The sequence below is a fragment of the Adelges cooleyi genome, unplaced genomic scaffold (assembly GCF_023614345.1).
Source record: "Adelges cooleyi isolate 19-005CV unplaced genomic scaffold, UGA_ACOO_1.1 ACOO_flye_CR_arks_rails_tigmint_CR_PRNA_2, whole genome shotgun sequence".
NCBI classification, from domain to species: Eukaryota; Metazoa; Arthropoda; class Insecta; order Hemiptera; family Adelgidae; genus Adelges; species Adelges cooleyi.
In genome coordinates, this window is record NW_026095860.1 from 8,969,237 (window position 1) to 8,986,362 (window position 17,126).

The window sequence follows — 17,126 nt, forward strand, 5'->3', positions numbered from 1 at the left end:
GTACTTTATAAGTATGAATATAAAAAGTTAGTAATTAGTGATTTTATGAAAGACATATTAACAGTTATTACCCATCGGTTTCATTTAATTAATCGGTTAAACAATTATATGTTGTTGATCGGTAATTTCAGTAAAAACGTATTATTATCTTTGGTTTTTAGTCATTAAAAAATACACGTTGAGTTTTTTTACAAATTATTTTTGTATACTAGATTATTTCAGAGGTTTGATGCTCTTATAATATTTCCAAATGGATACAGCTGTTAGTCATGATTTATAAGACGTTGATAACTTATATTTCAAAAATAGTGCTGGTTTTTTCGCCAAGTCTCTCTGGCGTTATACGTCAGTTCTAAGACAAATACAAGAAGAGATACACACATGCCGTAACCAAGCAAAATTAGTGCTGGAAAAATTTCCCTGGCCGAGACGCTATCGAATTCGATAGCCCTGTTTAAAGAATCACACATTTGCTTTTGTGGCATCATTTTTTTGAAAATTCTGTTCCTTAGTCCCACTTCATTTTGCCTAATTAACCTAAAATTAAAAAATTTAGTAAGTGTTTGTGTATAACGATAGTGTAATCCACAAATAGTTATTATAACATGGTTAACAAACGCACATCGGTTAAGTTTCCAAGGTAACCAAAATATGGATTTTGATTTCACTTTTTGCACTTCTTGTATCTTATAAAAGTAGTTTATTAATAAAGAAGCACTTTTTTTAAGAAGCATCGAGTATAAAAATTCAGAACATTATTATTTAGCTTTAGTATTTAGATTGAAAAAATGTGTTGTGTAAAAACAGTTATATTTAAAAATATTTACACACAAATAATACCTAATTGTTATTATAAAAATAGTAGTCTATAAGAAAAGATGGCATTGGTCGGTTATTTAGTTTGTTTATTACTTTAAAATACTTATATTTTGTTCAATTGATTATTCTAACTTTGTAACTTGTTAGTGCTTAGATTTGATACCCACTTTTGCAAATCCTATTTTATGAAAGTGAGTTAGTCTATTTAATAGGTTGTGAAACGTACTTTTCCTTCATTATATCTCTATACCCTGATTTTTTCACGATAAACAACGTCAGCATGGGCAGTTTAAACAGTTCCAGTTCGGACAAACTGCATTTTTCTTGTTCCTGCCAAGTCTTGGCTACTATATCATAAGCGAACGTTGCTTCTACCTAAAATAAACGTTATTATTTCAATTTAAAAATTTTGTTAAATTCAAGAAAGTATTAAAAATAATTAAATAAAAATTATATTTTTCCATACAAAATGTGTAAATAGGGAGGAGACCCCTCCTACTAGGGTCACTTTGTTTTTTAATTTGTAAGTATAATGTAGTCACTGTTTAATACGAGTTCAGTCATAGTTTGATCCAGTTACATTTTCTCATTCATATGACAACACTAATTATTATTAAATTTTAACATAAAACGAGATGGTCAAAGAAGGAATCTCCACCCTAATTAAAAAAAAATTAACAGAGATCATTTATTATTATGTGGCAGAAAGTAAATATCTGTTTATTATTGGGTTTAAGATTATTAAGTTAAAAGTTGGGAAATCATATTTTTAATGAAGTCACCAAGTTTTTCACATAGAAAAAATGAGTTGAATTGAAGTGAAAAAAAAAAAAATAACTTCTGGTATCACAGACATAAAGTATAAATAATTATGAACGAAATCATTACTAGGTATGCGTGAAATTCATTACGAACTCTGGCCATGCCCACGTCAGGTTTAGTAAAAGCCTTCTTCTGACCTTCTGGTAACATTTTATTTCGGTAAATTTTTTTAACGTATTGGTTGTCTGTTTCCTGTTAACAGTGATGATAAATCGATAGACTTGCACGAGTGCGTGTAACAGAGTGAAAACAAGATTAACATGCTCAACATCAATAACATGATAATGTATAATTTCAAAACATAGATTAATATTTCATGTTTAATTTAGAGTAAAAAAAAAAAATTTAATCTTGATCAAAACGTATATATATAAATATGCACACATTTGCGAAGTTTAAACCATATCAATTAAAAGCAAAACGTATTGATAATAATTTTTATAAAATAAAAAATGATAAGCGATACTTTCGCCCTACTACTAGTATACTATAAACACAATAATTAAAGAAGCAGATACGTTTATTTCTTAAACTATATTTAATCAATAAGTAAACTAACATTGAAATAGATGTAGTTATGTGTAGTGTCTAATGCACTAAACGATATAGACGTTTCTGCTAAGTCTTTGATGGATTTGATTGCCTGACTTGGAGTTTGGAGCAATACAACAATGCTAGCCGCATATGATGTGAATACAAAGAGAGCAGTCACGAACAGCACGAACACGGCTAGTCGCGATGAAGTTGTATTTATAATGGTTGGCGTACCTATTAATTATATGAAATCATGAACATTTGATAGAAACATTTTTTATTTTAGACAACAGTTTTCACTACATTACAACACTAATTTATAAAAACAAAAAATTTGTTCTTGCAATGCTGTTTATAATATATATGTATCATTAATTTTAATTGAAACCGTAATATCCATAAACCAGGCATAGCGTAATATAATCTGGTACCTTCAAAAAAGTAATAAAGTATAAAGTGTAAAATTCTTTATGCTTCATTATTACTTTAATCTATTTTATATCAAACGCCCTTGATCTTCATTCAAACAGATTATCCACAAGTCACAACCCCCTTATACTAGTCATCCGTAGCACCAAACTATTATTTATCCAATCACAATTTCTGCATGATGCCGCTTTTACTGCTTTATAGTCCTCTCTTTTCTTAACATGTCCATACAACTCTTAAATAGTTTTTCTTAACTATTAAGATTTAAGTAATATCTATGCTACCGCCTATGTACACATTACTCTTAACCATAACATTCTCTTTTCCGTTTAATCAATTTTGTTATTTCTTCTTATCTACTGTCCAACATGCTTATCCATCAACAGAGAGCTAGGGACAAATATAGAACTTGCATCGTTCAATACTTTAGTCTATTGTTATCCGCTTATTACATAGAAAACAACCGACATGATGCCTTTTTTCACAGTTTACTACAAAACTTACTAGTTATTACTAGCTTTTTATGTGACATAGATCTTAGTTTTTTATCATCTCAGATTTCCTCATTATTTCCTAGCCAACATTCTATCTTAATTAATGGCATTGTTTTCTACTTCCCTCATTCCGAAACCACACTATGTTCTTATCATTATTGTCGACATTTCAGTTAAAACTTTTTGTGTGCACATTTGTATCTTTGTAGTCTCGTTATTTCCAACCTAACCTAACCAAGCCTACCTTGTTGACAAATGGCACCTATCACCAACATGACCGTATCCGATGCAGTAAACAGTATTGATTGCAATGGTAGATTCAGATTTTCCATCATAGCTGCAGACCTCACAAGAAATACTATGGCTATTGTGAACAGCAAAAGTAGAATTAAAATCACCATCCATATGTAAATGTCAAACGGCAGAATGAACACGTTGTATACCGCCGACAGCGGCGGTTGCTTGAAAATAGTAGTCGTCCTGTTTAGAGTGAAATTTGACAACATTAATTTGTATCAAATAATTGTAAATTAAATTCCTAGTGCGTAATCTTCTGATTCAGTACACATTAAATTTAAGACTTCAAACCTTATTCAAAGATATAATAATTATAGTAAATATTTTATACTGTTGTCAAATACCGAGCAGGGAACGTTGGTACGGTAACATCTGCAACGTCCATCCGGTCTGTTCTCATAAGAGCTCCGGAACAAGCAAATTCGATTTCTTCTTTTTGTAGCATTCCCATCAAACCGCCGAACGTGCCATTTCCCAAATTCCACCCGTAATCCTTTTCAATAATCAAATCAAGACTAAAAAAAAAAAACAAATATTATTAAACGAAAACTGATGGTACCCTAGGGGGCACACTCACGTAAAGTTCAATTGATCGGCCAACAAAATCACCAAGTTATGATGCATATGAGCAAATACGTCAAGGCTGAATTCGAATGACTTTCCCCATCCTCTGAACAATTTTGGTTCTAAAATCTAACGGACAAAACTGTTGTTAATATCAGATAGATTTATCCAAAGACTGTTGTAGCAAATTTTGATCATAACGGCACTAGTGCAATTTATTATTTTACTTTACAACAATTCGAATATGGTGATTCGTTTATCTTATTAACTACAGAATATATTATTATCATTTTGTGAATTACCGCAGCTGCGGACTTAATGACAGATCCTCTCAAGTTTGTTCTTTCCGAGTTCGAATAGTTCATTTGGGCACGATGTGGTGTCAAGATGCCGACTTTGGTCACTCGTATTTTCTCATTGTTTTTCGAACGGAAACCATCCCATATTTCCCAAACGTTGTCTTTGATCTCCACTAGTAAATAAACTCTCGAGTCTGGCAGCAAACGAGCTTTATCCATAAATGTATCGAATGTCTGTACGGCTAAGTCCAATGCATCAAATTTGTTAGCATTTCCGCGTTGATCGAAGAGTATCCAGTCATTTTGAATGGTAAACCTGCGGTCGTCAGACGCCTGATAATAAAATAACATATTACACGAAAATCGAAACACGCTATAATGTCAGAAGGAGTTGTGTACACAAATTGGGACACATTCGTTTTTTATGAAGAGCGTCAACACTGTTTTCAAAAGATATAAACTCAAAAACCCTTAATAAGGGTTATTATAAGGTAAACAAATTGTTTATTTGGTGTAGAGGTGTCAATGAATACCTCGACAACCCTTGTGTTTGCCATCAAAAATTAAACAAGTAATCATACTTCATGTATAGAAAAAGTAAATTTCTACGTCGTTCTTAACCATAACACCCAACTAAAGTGGCTAATATACCGTTGACAATAATATGTTGTCTTTATCTATTACTTACTCCCATGGATGAACAGTTATGTTTATTTTTTAATAAATTAACCCTAATGAGTTTAACCTAATGATTTTGTAGGTTAAAATCAAAAAACAGTAGGTAAACTCTTTTTTCCTAATCTCTAAAATGTTAGATCCGGATACGTGATACGTGATCGATTTCACTATAGTGGATGCACATGACAGCACAAACAACAACATTAATTAAACGAAAGTCGACCTGTTGAAGTATGCTTGGAGCTTGGCTGCAAGACAAGTCGACTAGCAATCCGGATCTATACCAGGTTTCATATTGTGTCTTGTGTATCGTTTCCTCCGGGTCAAAAGCTACAGATATGTCCACCGCCGATAGCATCGTTAGTAATTCATTGTTTACATCTGTGACAAACAAATATTACATGAATTGGTTGTAATATCCAATTTCGGGTTTTTTACATCTTATACATACTATAAACAAATTGACAACTATAGTCATACACTTTGAATAGGAAGGTACAAAAATAATGGACACAATATGCATTTATTGTTCAGTATATTCTTTAGTATAATAGAATGACCAATTAACACAACAGTTTTATGTTGTGTTTTGTTGGGTTCAGCTTTCTTAAAATATATCGTTATATACATGTAGAAGTGTATATTTTGATGTATTATAATTTATTTTTTTACCTAAGATGTAAGTATATGGCATTTTATTAACTAACATAAGTAGCTCTTAACTGAAAATGACAATTATTGACAGTTGATTAATATTGTTCTTGTGTATGAGTGTATCAGTAATCAGAGTCAAGAAAAAAAGCCCGAATGATCATATTGTTATGGGTAAGTCATACAAATTATAGTGGTATAAAGTATAAATAGTAATATAATATAAAATTTAATGCGCTTTTTCGTTTAGGTCGAGAGCTATTCACTTTATTGGTGGTTATGTTTGCATAATGGTTTGTTTTAGAAATATTATTGTTTAATCGTGATAACCTCGTTCGAACGTTTAAAGTGTTTTTTTATTATGTGATCTGGATATATTGTCTACAGTAGACATTATAACAATAAGTGAATCGGATTCGAAGGTTATATTTATAAGGCTTAGAGGAACAGCTAGTGATAAAAGCTATATTATATACCTAATGGCTTTTTTTCATTGTTCGATTTAATTTTGGCGAAACACAAACAACTATTTTTCATTTTTGAGTTCCTGGAAACTTTAAGGTCGACGGCATATGGCATAGCGATCCCTATTCATTCCAGTAAATATACAGTACTATAACGATGGAAACCCGTAACTCATATATTCCCTTAAGACGTTTCTTTTGTGTGTTTAAAATAAAATTTCATTTTCAAATCGTTTAGCATCCTAAATATTTGACGAAGGAATCATGATATACTGTTAAAATTCTAAATATTTGAGGAAGTTCACAGATAAAATATCGCGTTACAGATAAATTGTACTTGGGATTTGGTAAAAATACAAAAAAAAACATATTTCCTGGGACGAAAATACTAAAAAAATGTCCAAAATAATTTTGTTCTAATTGGTCAAAAATGTATATATTCACTTTTAATTTTATATATTGCCAAATTTTGACTTGAAAAGAGTCATCGAAGTCTTTTTGCTCATTTTTAGTATGAAATGATTGTCACTGTGCTGTTTATTGTGTAAATAAGTGTTTTTTTTATAGTGATCTTACAAAAAAATAAACACTAAATTTTTTCGAATATATTATTACCACTTACTATGTATTGAATAAAATCATTTAGTATTAGACATTTATACCTCTAAACTCATTTGTTTTAAAAAACGAAAACGACTTACCTGAACCCCAACACGTAGCCACCCAGACAGTATTTATATTTCTGTACTTGAGCATGTTCGTCAGTCCATTGATTAAATTATTGTACTTATCACCAATAACTGGCATTAGGTTGATAATAAATACTAGACAACGAATATAGCATCGTTTATTCATGGTTTAAAGGTTAAAGTTAAGACTTCAGTTTTAATGATGATTACAAAGACGTTTAGTAGTTGTGTAGGTACTACCAATTCAGTGTCTAATGTACTAAAGCTATTTTGTGTGTATTATACCCAATGGATAAAATTACTAAATTAAATGCAAATATAAGTGCGTGAGGACAAACGCTTAAAAAACAATGACATCAAAGCGGTAATTTTGTCCTAAACAAGCATATCAAAATATATTACACATAAAATACATACTTGGCTTATTATTATAATAATAATGGCCATCTAAAACAAAATTGGGTAAGTACTACTTTCATAGTACTTACAACATTTAAAAAAATTATTATTTTTATATTATGCAAATTTTAAGTATACAGAAAACTATTTTCATTGCAAATATCGTGACCGAAATTTTCGATTAGTATGATAAGATGGTTTTGAAAAACAAGATTAATTAATTACAAAAACAAAATTAAAAATTGCATTTACTTTTCACTGTATTATTGGTTATTTTAATTGGTTATTATGTTCTACAGAAAATGCTAGCTAATATCAATTATGATCATATTTGTAATGTAAATATGAATGCAAAAAGATACAAATATATTTAAAAAAATATATTGTACATTTTGAGAGTAAAAATATCTTTGGGAGAGATAAATCGAGATCTGTTGATTAATCCCTTATATAAAAGAACCAAACTACAATAGTTGTTTAATAACTTTTTATTTTATTAATTTTATAGTTTTTCAATCACGTAGTAAATGATTTCCACAAATAAAACGACAGAAATGCGCATGACACATCCAAATATTTTAAGTGTTGGATATAATGACACGTCACTGAACACTAAAAGTCAAGGTTGTTTGGATCAGATTCGTTCTCTTCGTGGTTGCACTTGTGTGAATGCATATTTAAAAACCATCATAATAGTGAAACAGAGTAGGTAATTATAGAAATGAATAGCTATAGTGTAACCAACTTAAGAAAACGACACGGCGGCTGATATGTCTGCGTGCGTTTTCGGTCAGATCCCCTTTACGCGACACCTATTCAATATAAACTCGAGGCATCTGGTTGTCTGTTTAAATTTTGGCCGTCAAAATAACATCAGCTGTGCATACATCCCGATAGCAAATAAATTTGCTATACGCCTCTTCGTTGTTATAATTAACGCACATGCTGTGTAATTAGTTTTTGTTTTGACTATAACACGTGACGTCGACGCAGTGTTAAAATAGGCTCTTCCACCGGCGCGACTAGTCATCTTCTTAAGTTGGTCGTAGTACAGATAATATGTAAATATGTTTAAATTAATAAATACTCGAAGATATGATCACGTGAATAAAATTTAAATTCACGGACAATTTTGAAATTACGCGAAATAGACAACACCAAGAAATTATGATTTTTTGGCAATATATTAATATACCAATGTCCATGTTATAAAAAAAACGATTTCGTGATCCAAATACTATTACAAATACAAATACATATTATTAAATGTAATACTTGCAACTAAATGTCAAACAAATTATCCACTAATTATGCTATCATGTACAGTTTAATTAAACATCAAAGGGTTTTGTATAGTTTTTAATAATATAATAGACTGCCAGGTCAAAACTAATATATCCAAAGTGATCACGCAATTATTTTTCCTTGTAAGCTACTATAAGCTACTATAAGTTATTTATTAAGTACAAAAAATGTTCAAAATTCTATAAATGTACAGGTAACTAAAATGCACGCAGTTGGTTTAAAAATGATTACACAGTTATTAGCTTTGAAGTGAAGTTTGTATTATAATGATATATTTGTTTCAATTTTTAGACATACGATGTATTTTGTATTACTGAATAGAATTTTTAAAAAAATTTTCACCTGAGATACTAAGGTGACCATAATATAAGTCCCATATTAGGCGAGTCTTTTACTATGTAGGTTTTTACACTACTAATCTGCGATCGTCCCAATTCCAATACGCTTTGTTGGTTGATAAAACAAAAAAATCGGTTATTTATGAGTACGACTGTCACGTGAATGTTGCAATGGTAAGTTATTGAACTAAAACTTTTGACATGGATATGATTGTAGATTCGGTGCGAAAACATTCACTTATAACATGGTTTTTATGAATAAGAAATAAACACAGTTTACAGAAGACGGGGCGTGATCAAGACACACCTTTGTAGGGTCATTTAATATATCAGTCCAGTGGCGTATTTTTAGGAGAGGTATGGAGGTTAGATCATGGCTTTTTTAGAATAGTTACAAAACATATATAATTAAAAGTAATATTATATTGATAAATATGGAAAACTTAAATAAAAAAAAAGGCATATACAAACGCAACTAAATTAGTCCAATACGGTGTGTCAAATGTACTTGGCAAGGCAGGGGATAGCGCAAAGTATGTTTCATACCTGTTTAAATTTTGAAACTACTGGCTTAATTTACGTGTTTTTTTTTAACTGTAAATAATTCATAACCTCTAATCATTTTTCAGCAAATCAATATTGTCATTACAACGATCACAGCAAGAAGTATTCACGAAAATATCTACGGTTATAGCTCTGACTACAATCTAACTAGTGTTTTATTTATATACTTTAAAAAGTCAGAGGTTTTTATTTTATTTCATAGATAATTAATTAAGAAGTGGAATAAAAAAAGAAAACGCTGCCGTTTTACATATTATTTTCATTCCCATTACAACATACAATTTGCTGCTCCAACATCTGTTAGAATAACGAAGATGGGTCTTTGATTTATGTAATATGGTCACAGATCTTCCACAAAAACTATTTAAAGGAGGTCATTATTAAAATCTCACAGTATTTTATTGATTATTCCTTAGTACTGTATAGTACAGAAGGCAACATAGTATTTTTCATTTAATAAAATACCAATAAAACAAATTTAATATTTATTCATTTCCATTATTTATTCTAACATCAAATTACTTTTAAGTTAAAAAGGTAAGGCAAAGTGCAAGTAAACCAAGTTTCTAATTATTTTAATTTATTAGATTTAACTCTTTTAAAAATATATAAAATACCTTCATAAAATTAAAATAAACAATTTTAATTAGATTGTATTTAAATGTTTTTTAACTTCAATTCAATAATAACTGAAATCTAAAGTTAAATAATTAACTAGGGTATAGATTAGAAAAAGCTAATAATATATTATTAAACAACTGAAGGGAAGTAAGTTTATGAATCAAGGTTAGTACTTTTTGGAAACAGTAATACATTTGGAAAATTTTAATTCATATTCGAGAAAAATGTTTTGATCCAAATATCTATTTGGGTTATAGTAAATGATAAAAGCGATTAAATTTATGCTTAAATTTTATTATTTTAAACAACCTTTTTTCATAAAAAAAAAAATATTATATTGTATCTGAATGATGAGAGTATCTATATTAGATGGAATATCCGGGGTTTGAAGTTAAAAAAGTACAAAATGGTGTTAAAATTAAATTATATGGAATACTTTGTTATGTAATTACATTTTTATTAGTACAATAATTTATCATGAACATGGTCATAATATAAAATGTTAACATTTTCAATTTTAGGTGAAGCAATTATTTGATTATTCGAAATACCTTTTTCTAAATTGTAGTGTTTTTATACATACGAGTAGTACACAATGTTACTGATCAAAATATCTACATCTATATATTAAATGATACATGATGATATATCTTAATATACTATAATAATAAGATAAGACATTTATAAGTAGAGCTTTCTGTTTAGTATCTTGCAGTTAAATAACAGCACAGCCAAGACCAGAATATCTTATATTAGAGTATAATATCTTAATATAGTATAATAGTTAATATCTTCTACTTTACCTCGTAGCCCTGCTATATTTTTAGGTAGGACACTCTAGTCCTCTAACATCAAGTTACTTTTAATTACATCCAATCTATCTTACGGTCCTACTGTAACTTTTTTCCACTTTATATTAATTTATATTGCCGCTCTTAAAGCTCACATCTTCCTTAAAGCCATCATTATTGTGTAACGTGAACCCTTTAATCATAAATCTTCCAACCTTGCCTACAAACTAATTTCCAACCTCATGTCTTATTTACTCTGCTCACTCTCTCCAGTCTTGTCTTACTTCGACTTATTACACATTTATTTATCTATGCAGTTTCTATCAATTTGATTATAAATACAACTAGTGTTGTTAAGTGGTAAAAGTAAAGCTTATATCTTTAAACGAGAAAAATAAATTATTTGAGTTGTACTGGTTTTACATTGCATATAACTGATGAATTTTTTCTACTATTAAAACCAACACAGATAAGACTACGCCGAATCCGTACACTTGAAACATTGGATAAACTTCATTAAAAGACACACTGACGAACTCATTGGCTCTGTTCGACGAGTCACACATTGGCTTCATTGGAATCCATCTTCTGATTATTCGGTTCTTGATTCCGACTTCTTGTTGCTGTATTAATCTAATCAAATATAAATGTCTTAATTTTAGAACTTATATCATCTATAAAAATCTATAAAACAATTATTTTCCGCAACTAACTATTGCTTTAAAGTCACGTTACAAAATGTTATAGTCATGCATAATGTATTTCTTATATTATATACACTCATAATCAATCATATTATTTATATATAGTATATACTCTGTCTTTCGTTACACATTTCCTATTCTAATGGTTTTTCTCAACAACTTAACATTATAAACCATACGATCTTGCTATGATTCATTACCGTTCTATAAAACTTAACCTACAATGTTGTAATTGGTACTATTTTTGCAAAATATGTTTGTCTAATTCTTCTGAAAATAACCATTATTTTGCAAGATCAATAACTCACTTTACTTTTTAATTTCACTGAAATTATATATGTGGTGGCTTCAGCTCTTTATCTTGCCAAACATCTCTTATCGGCTGATTCACTTATCAATAATATCTTATAAGGGATCCAGAAATAATTTATTTTCTCTTATCAGTTATGCATCTATATCTCGAACCCTTTCTCCAAATGTTACAAAGGGGTTTCAAAAAAAGCGTCGCGTAGGTTTCGTCAACAGACCCCCAGCTACAAGACATGTTCATGTTGTGTTTTTTTATAATAATTCACAAACAAACTCCATATTAAATAAACAGATGATATCAATGTTTATTTTAGCCGTAAAACCTATTGAGAAAATTCTATCGTGACTGTCACAATCTGTCTTCACTTGTGGCTCAAAATTTTAAATCTGGCTTCGAGGCGCATTCAGTCCCTCTTCCGTCCACCTATGTTTAAAATGTCAGGCCTCTGCGCACAGTAGGTTTGGCTGGGTATCGCAAACTAACATACGAAGTGTAATATGTACGTGGATTATAAATTGACCAACACATACTTTTGTTTGAATACATCTTTGTATCCGGATTTTTTAACTACAGCCAATGCGAGAATTGGTAATTTAAACAGCTGTACTTCTGACAATCCACATTTTTCCTCTTCGCGCCATGTGTCACTAATAATTTTATAGGCAGTAATTAGTTCAACCTAAAACAACTTAAATTAGCCATAGTATTGCAGATTTTAGAAAATAAACAAAACGAAAATTTTACCACAAAACCATGAAATTCTGTTTGAATTCTTTTAAGGCCTTCAAGAGCATTTGTAAATTTTTTATCACCACTTGGTTTCATTTTTTTGTCATATAATTTAAGCAATAATGGATCATCTGTGTTCTAAAAATGAATTACTATTTGTTTACAGGAACTCGTGTATTTACAATTCAATTAAAACAAATTCTATGAATTTGAAATAAATTAAGCTAATTTGTTTGTATATTTAAATTTATAATTAAGCGAACTTCATGTTATCCGATATAACAACACATAATTATTCGATTAAATACTGTCAAATTAAGAACAGGAAAGTCATAATGCTAAGTACAGTTTTCAGCACTCATAATCTTTTACATTAGGAACCACAAACAAAGTAAATTTTGGTTTAGGATAGACTTACAACAAAATAAACTTCACTGTATGGGCTTATTTGGGCACTGAACGTCATGGGTGACTGAATTATGTCTTCGACAGTCTTGATCGAGTTGCTGGGCGTTTGTAGTAACGCTACTATGCTAGCCGAATAAGAAGTATATAGAAATACTGCAGTTGTGAACAATACAAAAACTGCAATCCTCGAAGAGGCGGTGGTCAAATTAACTGAATATCCTGAAAAGTATTCTTGAATTATTAAATTAACCATAAAATAATAGCAAAGTGTATACCTTGTTGACAAATAGCGCCATGGACAAGAGTGACAGAATCTAAAATTGTGATCGATTCAATTTCGTCATGTCTAACTATTTTACTAGTCCGATTTAAACATAAAATCACGATTGTAAACCCAAGAAACGTAAAGAACGTCACTAACCAGACTTCAAAGTTAAATGGTAAAACGCATATATTGTAGACGCTAGACAATGAAGGTTGCTTGTAGAGGGCAGCGGGTCTGTAATAGTTAAATGGTCGACAAAAATTATATACAATATACTTTAGTCGATAAACTAAATTAATTTTATAATATTATAAGCCATAAGTGTTAAATGCACTGCACTGTTCAATTTCTAACAGTCTTTGCACTGGCAAATGGAATTTCACAGATTCACGGAGGCAACTACTTAGTTTTGAATATGATACTGAAAAGAGTTCAAATCAACTGTTCCCAACTGAACAGAACGGAACTATAATATCTTTTAAAAAGTATTTCTTTTTTTTCGGGGGGGGGGGGGATTTGAACATTTATTAGTAGAACAAATTATCAATTAAATTTATAATAATTAACAATGATTATTTCAATTTTGTACAATAAAGTAAATTAAAATTTCTTCGGAACAAAATTCACATTCATTAACTGTATAAAACATGTTTGAGGAAAATATTTTATTTTAATATTTACTGCCGGTAAAAAGTTCCAACTGTGTAGTCAACTACAGTCATTCTGTCCGATCTGATGAAACTTCCAATACCGCCAAAATCGCATTCTTCCCTTTGAAGATTACCAGTCATTCCACTGAACGAGCCGTTCCCCAAGTCCCAGCCATAATCGTTTGTTATTGTAAGTTCCATCCTATAAAAATAAACTTGCACGTTGAACTTAAGTTGTGAATTGAAAAGGGACGGGGGTTTCTCGAAATTAAAAATTAAATCAAACTTGAAATTCAATTGGTCTTGAAGCACGGCGTTCAAATCGTTGTGCATATGAGCAAATACATCTAAGTTGGTGTAAGCGAATGGGTGGAACCCGGTAAATTTGTCGGGCTCTACAATCTGTATATGCACAGCAAAGTTAAGGACAAATTGTATTATATTACAACCAATAACACATGATGTTATACACTAAATTTCACAAACCACTGTAGTTGCTTTTAGAACGTTGCCCCGAAAATTCATTCTCTCCGCATTTGAATCGTTCAAACATAAATTGTTCGTAGTCGCCATTCCGCTTTGGAACACTCGAATTTTTTCTCTATAACTAATTCGGTAACCTTCCCAAATCTCCCACGCGTCTTGGTCGGTTTGAGAAAATAAATAAACTCTAGAATCTGGCAATACGTAAGCGTCTCTCAAATAAGTTTCAAATATTTTGAGTACATTCGTAGATGAATTCGTATCATTAGAAAAGGTTTGACCGCCGAACAGTATCCAATCGTTTTGCATGTTGAACAACCGATCCTGAAACGCCTGAAAGACAACATATTAATTTAATAATGAAAAATAAGAAATCCAAAATATAATGTCGGTACAGTGAAAGTATTTTATGATGAATGTATAAACGGCCTTATAATGAGCTGTTTATTGGATGAACTTTTAAGAACATGTTATTTTGGGCTGTCCTATACGGACATTAATGGTATGTAATTTGTTTACCTGTTTAAATAATGGGCTGGAGAAGTTAGTACATGATAAGTCGATTAAAATCCCGTATCTATACCAAGGATTATGCGATGGTATCGTAGACGGATGAAACGTAACTGATACGTCCACGTCCGATAATCTGACTAACAAATTGCTGTTGATGACTGTGAACAGTAAGTTAGTAGCCATTGAAATGTTATGTTGTCACCATTGTTCGTTGGTTGAAATTACCAGAAGACCAGCAAGTTGCCGCCGTCACCGTTCGTATGTGTCTATGTAAAAACAGTTGTGTCACTGTTCGTATAAAACCGTCATATTCATTTGCCAACACAAATTGCAATCCTGTTAAAAGCAATAGGAATGATTTTTTACACATTTTCTGCCTAAATGACAATATTTTTAATACCGTCACGACCGACCCGAAGGAAATTGATTTCAGTACTGCAATACAATTTCTCACTTAAACCATATAGAAAGGTATTTTCCAAATCGTCACACATGGCTTTTCATTCCACTGTTTTATTTGATTAAACATATTATATAGATACCGTATACAAGAATTGATCAATACGCTAATATAGGTAAACGATATCGTCAAAGGGAATAATTACGATAATACTTTTAGGTATTTAACCTACTTTTCTGTTTTATGAATTAATCAAAAGAATTTAAAAATGTGTTTATATATTAATGTTGGTTATTTATATTTTATAGTGTACAAATTCAAGATAGATTATTATGCAAGCAATTTTCCAGAGTTGTCATGTTTTTTTACTTATATTGTTGGAAATATTTCAGTGGAAAAAATGTAAGATGTGCTTGCATGGTAGATGTCTATCACTTTTATAGGTCCAGACGATATCAATTTAGATTTATTTATGCTATATTTATAATGTGTTTTATTAAATTGAAGAGCTATACCTATAAAATTCGATCGCTATCTTAAAAATAATATTTTATAATGATCAATAACGTCCAATAATAGAATTTTCCAGTTTTTTTTTTACTGTAGACATGATGGTAGACGTTACATAAATTACCTTTTTAGGTACACCGGTACATGAACAGATGAGATCAACATTTTAGCCGTTATTAAATTATATAAAAACGTCTTAGTATATAAATGTGTATTTGTCAGTAGGTAAAGTAAGAGACTTTAAAACACTAATGTTTTTAAAGGACTGGTTGTAGTTTACACATTCAATCGTGCAAACAGGGTTGCCCATCCACATATTATTTTCCTAGAAATCCTCCTACCCTTACTAAGATAGAATCCTGAAAACCAATAAAAAATAATTAGTATACAGATGTTTACTATATGATCAAAAACTTGTCTTCAAAAAAAGGTGATACCTGAATCCTTTTGGCTCGCACAATTTTAGTTAAATGAATTTCACATACTACACTAAATTGCTGCGTTCTTCTTAACCTAACTTGTAGACGTTTTTCCCAAGTTATACAATCATGGCTTGTCAGATTACTTCAAGATTATTTTCGGTTAAAATGCAAACTGGAATGTTGCTTCCGTGGATTATTCTACTAGTTTGATTATTTTGTAATCTATACATGTGGTTAACGTGGATAGATTCACAATTCACAAAATGATCAAACTAAAAACTTGAAATGTATTGTAATTTTTAACAACGATAAAAAGAAACCGAAAGAAGTTCTGACTAAAAAAACATAAACTACTAAACGATGAGGTATAAAATGATGTTCGAGAAATGAGTAAAACATGTTTATCTCTTAAATCCATTAGAGAAAAGTCGTATCCAAGTGTGGCGATGGCATTGGCGTTAAAAAAATTACTAAATATTTATAAAAACACATAATATATTAATACGTCTTGTTCAGGGCCTTTTATGTCGCAAGGAACAATTATTGTCATAAATAATATCGTAATGAACATCGACCGGTTTGACAGTTTACTGGTCAAAAACAAAAAGAAGAAAAATATTGTGAGCAAGAGATGGGGAAAAAACTTGTCTAAAAGATACACACACATAGACAATATTATTATTGTTTATAAGAGTATTATAATATGATTATGGTCACCGAATACATGGTTGCTTGCAAGAAAATACATTGAACAATCATCTGAGGAGGAGGAGGAGGAGGAGGAGGAGAAGGAGGAGGCCGGGTTTAACGAGTTTCTCTATGAAATTACTTGAATGAGTAAAGGAAAACATTGTTTTCAACTTTTTTATACCCATAAAAAATCATATTTATCAACGGTCATTTGAACTAGTCTTTTAATCAACAAAATATGTATATATATATATATATATATATATATTATATAGCATACAGGT

The 17,126-nt window shown here is 30.4% G+C and overlaps 1 protein-coding gene across 1 annotated transcript; it reads right to left on the reverse strand.

Moving 5' to 3' along the window:
• Nucleotides 1-36: 36 nt before the first annotated feature.
• On the reverse strand, nucleotides 37-15,314 carry LOC126833853 (uncharacterized). Its single transcript, XM_050565414.1, has 22 exons — nucleotides 15,275-15,314; nucleotides 15,046-15,156; nucleotides 14,827-14,978; nucleotides 14,311-14,640; nucleotides 14,111-14,226; nucleotides 13,856-14,026; nucleotides 13,185-13,408; nucleotides 12,920-13,128; nucleotides 12,517-12,639; nucleotides 12,303-12,451; nucleotides 11,187-11,391; nucleotides 7,158-7,209; nucleotides 6,753-6,875; nucleotides 5,160-5,317; nucleotides 4,262-4,591; nucleotides 3,973-4,088; nucleotides 3,740-3,910; nucleotides 3,343-3,578; nucleotides 2,201-2,409; nucleotides 1,708-1,833; nucleotides 1,046-1,194; nucleotides 37-537 (listed from the first exon to the last, which is right to left on the reverse strand). Exons 1-22 carry the CDS (start codon nucleotides 15,312-15,314, stop codon nucleotides 300-302), a joined length of 3,738 nt encoding a protein of 1,245 aa, XP_050421371.1. The 3' UTR covers nucleotides 37-299.
• Between the last annotated feature and the right edge of the window lie 1,812 nt (nucleotides 15,315-17,126).

Coding starts and splice junctions, on each gene's coding strand:
- LOC126833853 (XM_050565414.1), bottom strand. CDS start 15,314: ATGTGTGACGATTTGGAAAATACCTTTCTATATGGTTTAA. Junction 6,876..7,157: donor TTATTATAATAATAAGCCAA/GTATGTATTTTA, acceptor TTCGTTGTCTAG/TATTTATTATCAACCTAATG. Junction 4,592..5,159: donor CTCCAAGCATACTTCAACAG/GTCGACTTTCGT, acceptor TTTTATTATCAG/GCGTCTGACGACCGCAGGTT.